Here is a 16,084-nt window from a genome sequence, read left to right as displayed (position 1 = left end):
AATTAATATGCTATAGTGTGTAGACTGTTCCTAGGGAGTATCTTTCTTTATTGTGAGATTGCTGTCGGTATCTGGCCCCAGGATGGAGCACCTGTGACGTGTTTCCAGGCTATTTTTGTGCCTCTCATACAGGCTGTTGCATTTAGGAAGGCCAGTCCCCTGTGCAGGGGGGGCCCTCTGTGCATAACTACCCTGGGGGCTGCTTTTCTCTGGCTCCACCTGTAGTTCGGAGTTGGCTCCTAGACCTTATTGTTCCTTTCTGAAAGGGAGAGATGATAGATGGAACTTCTAAAGGAACTTTCCCCCCATTTTGGGGTTCACCCCATAGCACATTAACTTTTGGAAATGGGAACTATTCTAAAGTACTAACTTTTTAGCGGTTAAGTGATGTGATGTTAGCTTCAAATATTTGAGATTAAAGTTGAGGAGGAAGGAACCTGAAAGTGGCTTTATTTTCTTGGGGGATAAAAAAGCACCTACATTTTTTGGTGACATGGCTATTATAAAAAGGAAGTAGGTCAGCTGTCTCTGCCTGCATTGCCTTCTACTCTCTGGCTGAGCTCTCTCTGCACCAGGAGGGGTCCCGCTTCGATCTGAGCAGAAACCCCTAGTCTCACATGCTTTTATAAGGAGAAATTCCAACTGTTTTGAGGAAAGATCTGAATCTGTACCCCACGTATTCCTGACATGTCTGTCTTATTTGTGAATGTTCCTAAGTCTTAGTCCATGGTAGCTGCCTCAGATATTTCACTTTTTTAGTTCATTTGGTGCTGGCCAGGGGGGATAAAAGGAAAAAGAAAAAGAAGGTGATTTTTGACAATTGAGTCTTTAAAATTGTAGGAGGGCATTTTGGAAATGATCTCACTTAATATTTTATTTTCCTTAGTTCATTTGTGAGAATGAGCATTGTACATTTAGGTTAATACAGATCTGGCACTTTAATAATTCGCAGAGCCTGGCTTAATGCACGGCCTTTCTTAGAAATCTACGCAAGGTCGAATTAAGTATTTCAAGCCACTGCTTATCTGCATTTCTTTTTCTTTTTTCCATTTTAGTACTTCTCGCTAACTAGAGGAATAACTTCTGAAATTGCCTGTTCTTTCTTGTGCCTCCTTAGATTTATCTTCCATATTGCTGCTTTTCCCTTTGTGCTTCTGGGAACACTGATCATTTTCAGTAGCTGACAGGCCTAACAAGCATCAAATAAAACACAAACCCACACAGGCCTGGCCTGTTGGTGGTGAGAATATATAACTCTCTTAAAGGGGTATCCAAGGCCCATAGGCCAGGGTACCCTTGTGACCTCAGCTCTCACCCATCTGTTATTTCACAATCAGAAAACCATCTACCTCTGAACCAGCTCACTTTTCCATTTTTGATATTGTCTAATGTTTTCTTTCAAAGCAGTTTCACAGAAGAGCTCGAAGGAGATACTTCTGACTAGAAGTGTCTGTACCTTGCCTGCCCCACCCCACTTCCACCCACTCTGACAGGCATGTGCAAGGAACAGGCCAGCAGAGACACCAATCTCCTTGCAGGGCTTAGCACTTTGATACTACTGGTCTTTTGTTTCCTTTTTTCTGTAAAGTCTCATCTTCCATATCCTAACATTTGGAGAGTTTCCTTCTCTTCTGTTTTCTTGAAAAGGCTGTATAATGAGTATTCTTCCTTTAAATGTTTGGGATTGGGATCCCTGGGTGGCGCAGCGGTTTGGCGCCTGCCTTTGGCCAGGGCGCAATTCTGGAGACCCCGGATCGAATCCCACGTCGGGCTCCCGGTACATGGAGCCTGCTTCTCCCTCTGCCTATGTCTCTGCCTCTCTGCCTCTCTCTCTCTCTCTCTCTCTCTCTCTCTCTCTCTCTCTCTCTCTGTGTATGTGTGACTATCATAAATAAAAATTAAAAAAAAAATCTTTAAATGTTTGGGATCATTTACCAATGAAGTCACTGGGCCTGAGTTTTTCTTTGTGGGTGGGTTTTTTTGTTCTTGTTTTTTTGTTTTGTTTTGAGAGAGAGAGAGAGAGAGAGAAAGCACAAACATGGGGAGGGGGCAGAGGGAGAAGCAGACCCTCCTGGAGCAGGGATCCTGATGTGGAGCTCAGTCCCAGGACCCACGGGATCAGGACCTGAGCTGAAGGCAGATGTTTGACCAACTGAGCCACTCAGGTGCCCTGTGGGAAGGTTTTTAACAATCCAATTTCTGTAGTAGATACAAGGATATTCACACTGGCTGTTCTTGAGTGAGGTTTAGTGGTTTATATTGCATTGATTACTACTCTGTTGTTCCTTCCACTTGCTTTGTGTTTAATGTGCTCTTATTTCTCTGGTCTCTAAAATTCTAAGCATTGAGACCATTGGTTTGATAGCTTCTTTTCTAATGTTATGCTTAAACATTTAATGCTATAAATTTCTCTTAAAGCACTGCTTTAGCTTCATCCCACAAAGTCTGATGTGTTAGAATGTCAGAAAAGATGTCACTGAGAACATGATTTAGAAGCAAAGACCTGGAGGAGATGACTGAGCAGGCTGTGGAGGGTACCTGAGGGGAGAGCACTCAGGTAGATCAAACAGCAAAGGCAGAGGCTTTGAGGAAAGGGATCAGATATCTAACAAGAGTCTGGGTGGTTTGGGGTCTTTTAAGGCCATGGTAAGGCTTTGGCTCTTTACTCTGAATGACATGGGAAGCCACTATAGGATTTTGATTAGAGGATTGACATGTTCTAACTTAGGTTTGAACACTCTCCCTGTGACTTTTGTCAGGAGGGATAGAAACAGAGATACTTCTCAGGAGGCTGTGCTAAGCAGAATAATCTCTCCCCTCCCCCCCAACAAAGATGTTCATTTCCTAATTCCTGAAACCTATGAATATGTTGCCTTTTATGGCAAAAGGAACTTTGCAAAGGTTAAAAAAAAAAAACCACTAAGGATCTATAAGTGATTATATAAATCAAGGTGGCGTCCCCAAAATAATCATAAGTGTCCTCATAGGAGGGAGCCAAGGGTATCAGCATCCGAGAAGATACTGAGATCATGGAAGCAGGAATTGGAGCGATGTGGCCACAAGCAGAGGAATGTGGGCATCCTTTAGGACTTGAACTGGATTCTCCCCTAAAGTGCCTAGAAAGAATAGGTCTGCCACTTGGATTTTAGCTCTGTAAAATCCACTTTAGACTTCTGGCATCTAGAACTTTAAGATACATATTTCTGTTGTTTTAAACTCAACTACTTTGATAATATGTTACAGTAGCAACAGGAAACCAAAACAGAGGCTATTATGCTAATCCAGGAAAAGTGCTGTGGACATGGTGGGTACAGGTTAGAGTCTGGATATATTTTGATGATAGAATTTACCGAAGGATTAGATGTGAGGTGGAGGGGAAAGAGAAGAGTCAGGGAGAAATCCAAGGTTTTCAGTATTAGTAGCTGGAAAGATGGAACTGTCTTTATTTTGATAGGAAAAAGTAGTTTGGGTGAAGAGTTGAGCTCGGTTTTGTTTTGTTTTTAACGATGTTATTTATTCATTGGAGAGAGAGCGTGTAGAGTGGTAGACAGCAGGAGCTGAAGGGAGCAGCAGAGAGAAGGGGAGAAGCAGGCTCCCCTCTGACCAGGGAACCTGATGGTGGGGCTCGATCTCAGGACCCTACGATAATGACCTGCGCTGAAGGCAGATGCTTAACCGACTGAGCCACTCAGGCACCACCAGGAGCTCAGTTTTGAGCGTGTAAATTAGTATGCAGGACGGTAAGTGAATTTCAGGGAACAGATCTGGACAAATATATTAATTGAGATTCATTAGCATACATGTGATGCTTAAAGCTGTGAGCCTGAAAGTACTTATTAATGGAATGAGTAGTATACCTAGAGTAAAAAGGTCTAAGAACCTCTAAAACTGGGATTCTCTAGCATTTAGAATTTGGGGAGGTGAGCAGTATCTAGCAATGGAGATTGAGGAAGAGTTAGTAAGACCAGAACACCAGAAACTGATTCTTTTTGGAAGCCAAGTGAAAAACAGTGTTTCCAGGAAGGATGTTGATTCACATCAGTAGTTGTAGAATGTGAACTGAGAATTGATCCTTGGATTCAGCAACATGTAGATGTCATAAATTACCTTGGACAAAAGAAGTCTATGTGGAGTTGAGGAGACACAAGCTTGAATGGTTCAAGAGAGAAGAGAGGGATTGAAGTTAGCATGTTGGCAGCTTTTTTAGGTTTATAGAAACATGAGATAGTATAACATAAGATGGATATAGAATTGAGAGAGTTCCTTTGTTTTTATTTTTAGTTGGGAGCTAAAATTAGCTTATAATCACATGGTTGGGTTTGTTTTTTGTGGTTTTTCGGGATTTATTTTTTTAGAGAGAAAATCCACATGCATGTGTGAGGGGAGTGGGAAGAGGGAGAGAGAGGATCTCAAGCATACGCCCTGTTAAGCGAGTAGCATCTGTATGATCAATAGAATTTAGAAGAGAATATTGACACAGATACTAATATCTGTATTGATAATATAGAATAGAGGGAGAATTGCTAGAGCAATGTTCTGGAGCACAGCAGATGAAATCTAGTGGACAGGCAGAAAGGTTGATCTGAGATGGGAGTGTAGATTGAACACCGCATTTTTAAAAAGGTTCAGGTGCAGGTAGGTGGGTAGATGTGGTCATAGGAACCTATAGACATTATCTTTTGATTGCATTCACGTCATTTAAATAGGAAGCAGCTGAGTTATAAGTTAAAAGTGAAGATGCTGGGGGGAAGTGTTACAGGTTTGAGGAGAAGATGTGACACAAATACTCATTTAGAGTCCAGACTTGAGAGGAGGACATTGACTGATTAAAGAAATGTCCTCAAACATTATTCATCTTGAGTGGTCAAGAATTTTGAAGAAAAAAGGCAGCCCAGGTGGCTCAGTGGTTTAGCGCCACCTTAAGCGCAGGGTGTGACCCTGGAGACCCGAGATCGAGTCCCACGTTGGGCTCCCTGCGTGGAGCCTGCTTCTCCCTCTGCCTGTGTCTCTGCCTCTCTCTGTCTCTCATGAATAAATATATAAAATCTAAAAAAAAAAAAAAGAATTTTGAAGAAAGACCACTCAGCACGATTGAGTGCAGGAAATTGTGGGATATCAGAGTGGAGCTGATTGGTACATAGCACGAATATGAGTTGGGAATTAAAACGATTGGTCTAGGTAGGAGGTACGGGCATAGTTAGCACCCATGTGGTATGCAGAATCGTGAAACTAGATGAGATTGCCCACCGTGAGGGGAGGAGTACCAAAAGAGAGAAGGCAGCAGAGGTTGTAAACTTGAGGAACCTCATCGTTAGTAGAGGAAGACAAGGCAGCACAGGAGACAAGCAAAAAATAGCCAGAATAGTGGAAATCAAACAGAAAAAGCATTTGACAGAGTCTACCATCACAGCCTGATGAAAAACACCGTGTAAACCAGAATAGAAGGGAATTTGCTCAGCCTGATGATAACTTCCCACGTAATGGTGTAACATAATATTTAATGGGAACAGACTGAGTCCTTTTTCCCTACAGTCCGAAACGAGATGAGAATGTCCTGTTTGACATTGTTCTAGAGATTTTAGCCAACAGCAGCATTTTTAAAGTTGCCAGCCATTCAGGATTGGATACCTGGGTGCCTCAGAGGTTGAGCGTCCACCTTCAGCTCAGGGCGTGACCCTGCAGGGAGCCTGCTTCTCCCTCTACCTGTGCCTCTGCCTCCCTCTCTGTGTCTCTTATGAATAAGTAGATTAAAATCCTGAAAAAAAAAATAAAGGTTGCCATTCAACATGGTGTAATGCCTAGTTTTGGGCCTTTTGCAAATTTATTGAGGAAAAATATTAACACGTTAATTTTTATTTCTTTGATTTGTGTTTACTAGTTGTTTACTAGTCATTTTTCATTGATCTTAGGTAGGTTGTCCATCTCTTCTCCCCATTTTTCTACTAGTATCTTGGTGTTCTCGTTAATAGATTTACCTAACACTATATACTTCATCTGTTATATATACTTAAATACAGAAGTAATGTAGTCAAATTTATTAATTTTCTTCTCCCACTGTTACTTGGAAATAGGGGAGAGTTTTCTAAAAAGTAAGAAATAGGGCAGCCCGGTGGCTCAGTGGTTTAGCACCGCCTTCAGCCTAGGGCCTGGTCCTGGAGACCTGGGATCGAGTCCCACGTCGGGCTCCCTGCATGGAGCCTGCTTCTCCCTCTGCCTGTGTCTCTGCCTGTCTCTCTCTCTCTCTCTCTCTCTCTCTCTCTCTCAAATAAAACCTTTTAAAAAAAAAGGTTTATTTATTTGTTTTTAAAAAATTTTTCTTTTTTTTTCTTTTTCTTTTTCTTTTTCTTTTTCTTTTTTTTTATTTATGATAGTCACAGAGAGAGAGAGGCAGAGACACAGGCAGAGGGATAAGCAGGCTCCATGCACCGGGAGCCCGACGTGGGATTCGATCCCGGGTCTCCAGGATCGCGCCCTGGGCCAAAGGCAGGCGCCAAACCACTGCGCCACCCAGGGATCCTTAAAAAATATTTCTATTTAAATATTAAATGAAAGCCTAAACAAATACTTTAGCTTTGTTATCTGAAAACAATCGTAGCATTTAAATGTAAGCATGAAGTGAGGCTTTAATTTTATTTTTCTCCAGAGAGCACATCAAACATAAAAATAATGTACTATTATTCCCCACTGGTCTGTGATGTCACTTTTATCGTACACTGAATTATGTGCTCTGATAGGGTCTGTTTTTAGATGATTCTGTTCTAATTACTTAGCTTTGTATTACATTTTAATTATCTCACTTCATTTCTCTTGCTCTCCCCAAGATTTTTTTTTTACTATTCCCAGCTATTTATTGCTCCAGATTAATTTGTGGATAGGTCATGCTTCCTATCCCTAAACGAGAAATATGTTGCTATTTGAGTTTTTGTAACATACCTTAGAAAAGTTTAGTCACTTAGCATTATTTCAATCATGTGGGTTTCTTCACAGATTTAACCCCCTATATTTCCTATGAATTGTTTTCAAAAAGATAGGATATTCTTATTTTATTTTCTAACTTTTTTCTGGCATATAGAACAATTTGTTCATTTTTAAAGTATATTTATATTGTCTAACTACCTTTTTTTAAAAAAATGATTTTATTTATTTATTCATAAGAGACACACAGAGAGAGGCAGAGACACAGGCAGAGGGAGAAGCAGGCTCCACGCAGAAGGTCTGATGTGGGACTCCATTCTGGATCCCGGGATCAGCCCTGAGCCAAAGGCAGATGCTCCACCCTGAGCCTCCCAGGCGTCCCTATGGTGTAGTTACCTTAATGATTACTCTTAATAATTGTAAAATTCTTTTTAGGTGACTTTGCAGTTTCCTAGATGAACTAAGGTCATCTCTATTGAGAAGTAATTTTGTTGTCTTTTTTCTAAGAGCTTTTTCTTGTACTTCTTTTTCCCATTTTATTTTATTAGCTATTTTATTATATTATTATTTAACTAATGGTGATGGTAGGTTAACATTAATAACATCTTTATTTTTAAGGTAAGTGGTTCTAGATTTCACCACTAAGTATTATGTTTTATGATTAAAGTGGTATGTTAAGTATCTTTCTATTTCTGATTTACTATGAGTCATCAGAAATGAGTATTTATCACATGTCCTTTGTAAACAGTTTTGTAATGAAAATGAGAAAGTTAACCTCAGACAAGGTACTTTTTCTCCATTATACTGTTTGAGATAAGATATTACAGAACAAAGAGACCAATTTTCTCTTTGTAATAGAGGATTAATCGTATTTAAAACATATAATTAATTCCTTGCCCATGTTTATTTGGCTCTCTTAGGAAACATTTTCTTCAGCCAGATATTCTTACAAGGTCTAGCTCTGCTCTGATTCATTGATGCATTTAGTGAATCAATTAAAAAATGAAGAGCATAGTCCTCCCTGGTGAAACCTGGTGAAAAGTGAATGAATGGCAAGAAGGAAAAGAGACAGAGAACAAGCCTTGAAATGACACAGATGGGGGAAGACCACGGCATAGCATGTGAAAAGCTGATGGCATATCTCTTCTCATAAATACCTAATAGTTTAAACCCATATACCTTTGAAAGTGGTGGGCCATTAATAACTAGTAAGTGGATGGCCCAGTCCCCCATGTCTCCAAATCTGTATTTGCTAGTTTTGGTGGTCTGGCACTTCCACTTGTTTGTCGGGGAAAAAAGGGGCAGCTGCACTGGTCTGGGAAGTGTAATTGATTCTTCAGTTTGTTAACAAGTCTTTAAGGGCTAAATTGATAATTATTCTTGAGTACTGCTCCACTACATTGGGAATTAAACACATGACCTGAAGGCATGTGGTTCCTATGGCACCTCAGAAAATGAATCCTAGATCCTCCCCTTGGGTTTACATGCTCATTGCCTCTGTGGTAGCTGTCTTTCTTTTTATCCGGATCTCCACTCCATCACCACTAGTTTCATCTTGTCTTTGCTTCCTTTCCAAGTTGCATTATTACAAATATATTTATTTCTAATAACTCTCATAAGGACCTTGTACCTAGAAGCATTACTGATTATTCCCTTAGTTTGATTTAGTTGTTTACTCATTGAATGAAAACCGCAAAGGATCTGAGTAGCTACTTCTCTGAAGAATATATGCTAATGGTCAATAAGCACAGAAAAAGATGTGCAACATCCTGAGCCATCAGAGAAATGCAAATTAAAACCACAATGAGATCTCACTTCACACCCACTAGGATGGCTGTCATTAAAAAGGAAAGAGAAAGAGAGTGGGAGAAAAGAAAAGAAACAAGTGTTAGTGAAGATGTGGGGAAATTGGAACCTTGATACATGCTGGTGGGAATGTAAAATTGTGCAACTGCTTTGGAAAACAGTCTGGCAGTTTCTCTAAAGCTAAACACATGACACAGCAGTTCCAGTCCTACTTATATATCCAAGAATAACGAAATATATATATGAATGTTCATTACAGCTTTATTCATGATGGCCAGAAGGTAGAAGTGGTTCAGATGTCCATCAACTGATGAATGGATGAATAAAATCTTATGTATCTGTTTAATGGCCTGTTATTCATCAATAAAAAGGAGTGAAATGCTGGCACAGTCTCCAGCATGGAAAAACCTCGAAAACATTAAGTAAAAGAAGCTAATTACAAAACCCCACATATTAATATGATTCCCTTTATATGAACTGCCTAGAATAGGCAAATGCATAGAATGAATGAAAAGTAAAGTTAGTGGTTGCCAGTAGGTCGGTTTAAGGAATGTTGAGGGAGATGGGAATGACTGATGGTGGATATAGGATTTGTTTTTGGAGTGATGAAAATGTTCTAAATGTTCCAAAAATTTCTGTGGTGATGGTTCACAACTGTGAATATTCCAAGAACTGTTGAATTGTGTGGCTTAAATGGGTGAAATTTTTGGCATATGAATTATATCTCCATAAAGCTGAGTAAGTTTTGGTTGATTTTTGTTGTTTTTGTTTTTATAGAGTACTTTTATTACTTATTTTTTAAGAGAGAGCATGTGTGAATGACGGGGGTGGGAGGCAGAGGGAAAGAGAGAATCTTAAGGGGGCTCCATGCTCTGTGGGATCGACGTGGAGCTCAATCTCACAATCCTGAGATCATGACCTGTGCTGAAATCAAGAGTTGGATGCTTAACTGACTGAGCCCCTCAGTCGCCCCTAGAATTACTTTTTAAACTTAACAGATTTTACAGTTGCTGTGCAGAATCTGACATACCGGATGTTCATCACAAGGTAATTAGGAATGGTGGATAACTGAATCAAACCTAGAAATTGTGTAATAGGAAAATTGAGATGTACATCCATAGGATGTAATAAGAAACAATGTTTTTAACCTGTATTTAATGATAATGGAGAAGTACTTAAAAGAAGAAACAAGATAGTGTAATGTATTTTTTGACCTACATACTTAACATACATTTGTGTATAGAAAAAAGCCTGGGGCAGCCCGGATGGCTTAGCACTTTAGCGCCACCTTCAGCCCAGGGTGTGATCCTGGAGACCCGGGTAGAGTCCCATGTTGGGCTCCCTGCATGGAGCTTGCTTCTTCCTCTGCCTGTGTCTCTGCCCCCCCTCCCCCAAAAACAAACAAACAAACTTGAAAAAAGCCTGAATACAGTGTCAAAAATTTTAAAGAGTTGCCATCACAGAGTGGAGAGAACAGAGATAGTTTTATTAGTTTGTTTCACTACATATGTGCATTTCCAGTGTCTTTCCTTTACGCTCACACTTACAGCCTATTGTCTAACACTTCTCTCTTCCATCTTTGTGAGTGTTGTGGTGGAACCTGCGGTGTCACCGGTGCTGGTAATTGGTACACGTGTGAGACAAAGCCGCAGCCACTCTACTGCCCAAAGTGTCCCACATACTTTATTTTCCTGACTCTGAAAGTGTAAACATGAAACTTCAATATCTTTGCAGGTTATCAATGCTGCACTGGCTTTAGCAGCAAAACCACAGAGTAAACTGGCCCAAGAGAACATGGATCTTTTTAAAGAACAGTGGGAAAAACAAGTTCGTGTTCTCACAGATGCTGTCGATGACATTACTTCCATTGATGACTTCTTGGCTGTCTCAGGTAATGAGCTGGTTCTCCAGAGAAGCATGTGAGAATGTGCAAAATTACTTTTGTCACAATAATGGACAATCAAAACGCCCCCTAGTCTGAGCAGATAAATTATTCTAGCAATGATATTGCGATGCTTTTCATTTTAATTAAAAAACAACAAACTAGCACTCCTATGAAGTGGGAATTGGGGCTAGTCTTGATCTTAGAAGCAGGAATTAGAAAGCTGGCTGGCATTTTTGCCCTGTTCGTGTAGAGTTAAGATTTTGCAGCTCAGCTGTTACCTGTATGGCACCGTCACCACCCAGCCCTTTTGCTGATACTGTATTTAGAAAACACATTGACCTGGGTCCTGTGAGAGGCTGTATTTGTTAGGAGCTTGTGAAACTTAGGAGAAGGGATTCATAACACCATCACCTTTAGTTCTTTTTTACCCGCCCCCCACCTCCACCACCCCCCCCCCCCACACGCACTTCTTGGAAAGCTGCTTCCTTTCTTTCTCAGAAATGATCATAGTTTAACTGCACCATGACAGACAGAAAACAGAGAGGAAATATTTAAGTGCCATTTAATTATGAACTTGCAAAAAATAAATCTGGGTAATTCACCTCACAAAAACAGTTGATTTCATTATATAAACATAAACTGGTAATGACATGGTAAATTGCATTCATATAGAAAATGTCTGTCAACTGCAATTCACTGTTTATCACACAGATAAATTTCAATCCATCCCCTTCAAGTTGAGCAAGTATAAATGCATTCTTCATTTAACAGGGCCTCTGCTGCCCTTAGCTGCACTGCTCGTTTTCTGGAGGTGCCAGGCTTCCTGAGGCTGGTGGCTGTGGGCAGTCAGTGGCTGGGTACTTGGAGGACTCAAATTTGCCTGTCACCCCAGGGAACCACAGGCTGGAACATGGGAGATGTTTCAATGGGGCTTGAAAGAGGAGCAGGGCTTAAATACATGCATAGCACAGTCCTCCAGCAATTACCTGTATATAGGATGACAGTGTGCTCTGCATGCCAGTGTCCTCCTGTCTCTGCCTGTTCTCCCTGAGCTTGGTAGCTGTGGCTGTACTTGAGAGTGGGGAGCAGGCAATCCATAAACTGCAGAGAGAGGGGATGAACCACGCTGCTGCAGGAGTGCCAAATTGCAGGTGCTGGTACTTTAAAACAAAAAACCCATTTGCAAGCATATCTTTGCAGGTGCCAAAAATGCAGCAATGGCTTTTTTGGGAAATCTTAGCCTTCTGTTGTTTTTCCCAATGAAGTACTGAGTTATTCTTTTTCATAGGTTTAGAGAACAACATTCCATCTTCACAGCACACTTTTAAGCAAACAACAAATTCTGAAATCTAAACGTAAAGCCCCCTCTGGAGAGAGAGAGACTACATTCCTACATTTCTTATGATTGGGTTGGGTATAGCTCAAGTTTGGTCTCAAGGGATTTTCAGTCCTTCTTACAGCAAAATAAAATGTAATAGAATCAAATGTCCTCCTGCAACAGTCTTCAAATTGGAGAACAAGGATTCTACAGTAGCATTTAGTGGGATCCAGGCAGTATCTTTAGGGTATAGGATATAAAACAATAGCATGGCAGAGAGAAGACAAATTCTTTAACAGATATGCTTTTATCTGGTATGTTCAGTTTTTATGCAAATGTAGGAGTGTATAAGGGTTGACTTGATTGAATGAGTTTAGACAGTTTCTATTTAGCAAACACATGGAACATTTCTGTCAGAACATGGTGGTGGTTTCAGAGTATCTGAATTTTAGAGGTCTACCCTAGTATGTTTGTCACAGGCTTGCTTAGCAGAGTCAAGCAGTTAAATGATTAACAGGGCCAGGCTATTATTCATAATTCTTCTGACTCTCTTACAGTGTGCTTTATAGGGGCATGGGATGAAGAAAGAGACAACTAGATGCCTTTGCAGAGTTCTGCTTGATGGACCAGTTAGTTTTTAGCATTCACACTCGTTTATATCCTCACATACCTGCCTCACCTATGGGAGCTTCTAGCACTTTCTGTGTGGGGTGACTAGGGACATCTTCCCACCTCACCCAATACAGCCTTGCTAGGGAAGCGACTGGCTCTCATCATGAGGAACCTGCTTTGAACTGGGCAAACCCCAGTGGCGTGCAGTCCTTAGCATCACTGGTTGTGCACCAGGGATTGGAGAGTAGATGTCGATCTGCTGCGTTCATGGGCAGCCTTTAGACAAAAAGCCACATCTCGTCCTCATTCTAATCTGCCTCCCTTGCCATTTTCTCCTTGCCCTGTGGCACGCTGATGCTTTGGTAGTTCTTTTTTTTTTTTTTTTTAATTTTTTTTTTAATTTTTATTTATTTATGATAGTCACAGAGAGAGAGAGAGATGCAGAGACATAGGCAGAAGCAGGCTCCATGCACCGGGAGCCCGATGTGGGATTCGATCCTGGGTCTCCAGGATCGCGCCCTGGGCCAAAGGCAGGCGCCAAACTGCTGCGCCACCCAGGGATTCCTGCTTTGGTAGTTCTATCAAAGAAATAGGCATTTTCTGAGTAAGGGGCTGCCAGGCATGTGCCCAGCACAGAGTCTGGCTTCGGCTTGGTGGGCTTCATAAATCCTTGCTAAGTGCAGATTAAAGAAGCAGCTAGACTCCCTAGAGTGGTTATACTGTATTCTGGTACCTCTGGCAGTGTGATAGATTTTATGGAACATTTGCACTAGTGATTTTCCGCCATCAGATCCTTGGAGTCCATGGTGCTTAGACGTTCACTGTAGCCTGTTCACTGAATTCCAGTGAGAACCCATTTTTTAGGGATAGGACTGCTTTCTTGCTATTTTTCCTGGGTATTCGGTCCCCTTGGTTCCCAAAGTTCTCCGATACTTGTCACAAGTCCTATCTAAATTTGTGCTCAAAAAGTAATGGTCAGGGATCCCTGGGTGGCGCAGCGGTTTGGCGCCTGCCTTTGGCCCGGGACGCGATCCTGGAGACCTGGGATCGAATCCCACATCGGGCTCCCGGTGCATGGAGCCTGCTTCTCCCTCTGCCTGTGTCTCTGCCTCTCTCTCTCTCTCTCTCTCTCTCTGTGACTATCATTCATAAATAAATAAAGTAAGTAAAGTAAGTAATGGTCATTTTGTGTATAATCTGGTGAAGCCACAAAGCATTTCTTGAGGCTGTAGAGCAAGGGAAACTTGGGTTGCTGTATATGAAATATGAGACAGTGGCACTTGAAAGAGAGGGTCATGCATGCCACCCCCAGGGAAGAGGGAGCGGGGGCTCCTTTTCACCTAGTCTATTCAAAATGTCCCTTGTAAATATTGGAAATGGGTAAGATGGTAGAGTGCATTCAGCAAATCCTGAGTATATTTATATTGACTGATCCTTAAGGACAGGAGTTTGAAATTTATCAAAGTGATAAAGGCTGAATTTCATTTGAATTGTATTTGATAAACATTTTCCATGGAAATGCAGTTTACTTTCTTGTGCATTCTGCTTACATGTGGAAGTTTTAGTTCCTTTTCTTACCCCCTTAAATTCAAGTATTTGGTTAAAGTGGTTCTGATTGGGGTTATTGGGGTCTTTACCACATGCTCTTGGAAACAAATAGTATACTGTATTAGATACTTTAGGGCAACACCTAACTAAGATTGGTAATTTGTACTTCTTCATTAAGTGTCAGTGCGCTCAAAGAATTTGGTCTGATTGCAAGGTCATTATTATTTTTAACGGAAGGCCGTTAAAAGGATTACTATATCTATTTTTTGTTTGTTTGTTTTTAAGAGCAAAATACCTATGAAACTGAAGATAAGGCAGTGGTGAAGTTGGGTTTAATTTCCCATGCCCACTAGCTATGTAACCTTGTACAAGGTAGTTAATACCTACGTGTCCTGGCTTCCTCATGAATTAATGGTGATTTTTTTAAAAAAAATTTTAAAAGATTTTATTTATTTTAGAGAGCAAGTGTAGGAGCATGGGGGAGTGGCAGGGGGAGAGAATCTCAGGCACACTCCACACTGTGCATGGAGTCCAGCACGCGGCTCAATCCAGGACTCTGAGCTCATGGCCTCAGCCAAAACCAAGAATCTGAGGCTTAGCCAGTTGAGCTTCCTGGGCACCCCTGGTTTGTTTTTTTTTGTTTGTTTGTTTCCCAAATGGCTAGTCTATAACAGGGTGAATGTCAGTGACTCAGTATGTTTCCTGTTACAGATTATCATCTCTTATGTCTGCATAAGTATACATCGGTAGAGATAGAGCTAGCCAGAAGCAAAGGGTACACAGAATGGGCCCTGTTATCCATTGTGGATTGAAGTATGAGTTCATGCAGCCTTTCTGAAGAATGCCAGTTGGCTCAGATCCTGGAGGGCAATTAGGCACCACATATCTACTTTAAACATGTATGCCCTCTGATTTGGTAATCCTATTGCTAGAAATTTTCCCCAGGGATATGTACACAGATGTTTCCCAAAATACCTGTACCAAGGGTGTTCATGTCAATCAAAACGTCTAAGACAAGACTAGATAAGTAAATTATGGTACCTCTGTCTATTCAGTAGGGTACTTTGCAGCCATCAAAAAGAATGAGGTAGATAGTTGAAGGCTGGCCTAGAAAGATTTTGAAATGAAAAACATAGAATAGGGATCCCTGGGTGGCTCAGCGGTTTGGCGCCTGCCTTTGGCCCGGGGTGCAATCCTGGAGTCCCGGGGTCGAGTCCTGCGTCAGGGTCCCAGCATGGAGCCTGCTTCTCCCTCCTCCTGTGTGTGTCTCTGCCTCTCTCTGCCCCCCCCCTCTCATAAATAATAAATAAATAAGTCAAAAAAAAACAGAATAGTGTCCATAATATGATCCCTTACTAAATAGGCTGTGTCTGTGGATTTTTTTCCACTTAGAGGCACCTCCAGTGTTGAACAGAGTCTTTAATGGGGTACAGATTGGTTTTTCTACCCATAATGGACCCCTGCTGAGTTTCCTTGAAAAGTCCATTAAAGCTAAAGGAATTTATGGTTTAAGGTAGCGTAGGTACCTCCAACCCTCCCATGTTTGTCCATGTCCACTGCAAACTCATTTCTGCTAAGGGGCCCAAATGCAGAGAGCAGAATCGGTGCTTGTGTCCTGGGTATATGGTAGCCACAGCTGGATGGGGCTTTCCTAGAGACAGCTGTGCGGTGACTGTAGAGACTATTTAGTCAGCTTCCCAAAATAGAAGCCTTCCTTTGGTGCTGAAGCGTGGCAAATCCTTCCCTGGTTTAGGCTCACTGGAGGAAAGCCAGTTTGAATTCAAGAAAGTCAAGATCGATTTTAAAAACATAGGTGTCTAGACGCAGGTTAACAAATCCTTGGTGGAAGTTCGGGCTGCTTTGTCTCATGAACAAAAAAGAATGCCATGCTTCATTGATTCTAAGATGTGCTTCCTGCCCTGTACTAAGAATCCTAAAACAGGATGAGTTTTAAAATCAGTATTATGAGAAAACATTGGTCCATGGTTCAGTGAGGAATC

At 41.3% G+C, this 16,084-nt stretch overlaps 1 protein-coding gene across 1 annotated transcript in view; it reads left to right on the top strand.

Moving 5' to 3' along the window:
• Positions 1-16,084, top strand: part of CTNNA1 (catenin alpha 1) — a 183,902-nt gene that overhangs the window by 157,299 nt on the left and 10,519 nt on the right. Inside the window, exon 11 of the mRNA XM_055301731.1 lies at positions 10,456-10,612. Coding sequence (XP_055157706.1) covers positions 10,456-10,612 — 157 coding nt within the window. The remainder of the gene's footprint in view (positions 1-10,455; positions 10,613-16,084) is intronic.

This window comes from Nyctereutes procyonoides, unplaced genomic scaffold (genome assembly GCF_905146905.1).
Source record: "Nyctereutes procyonoides isolate TBG_1078 unplaced genomic scaffold, NYPRO_anot_genome, whole genome shotgun sequence".
In the NCBI taxonomy this organism is placed as follows: Eukaryota; Metazoa; Chordata; class Mammalia; order Carnivora; family Canidae; genus Nyctereutes; species Nyctereutes procyonoides.
The sequence above is the reverse complement of the archived record's forward strand: the minus strand, read 5'-3'. Positions and strand labels throughout refer to the sequence as shown.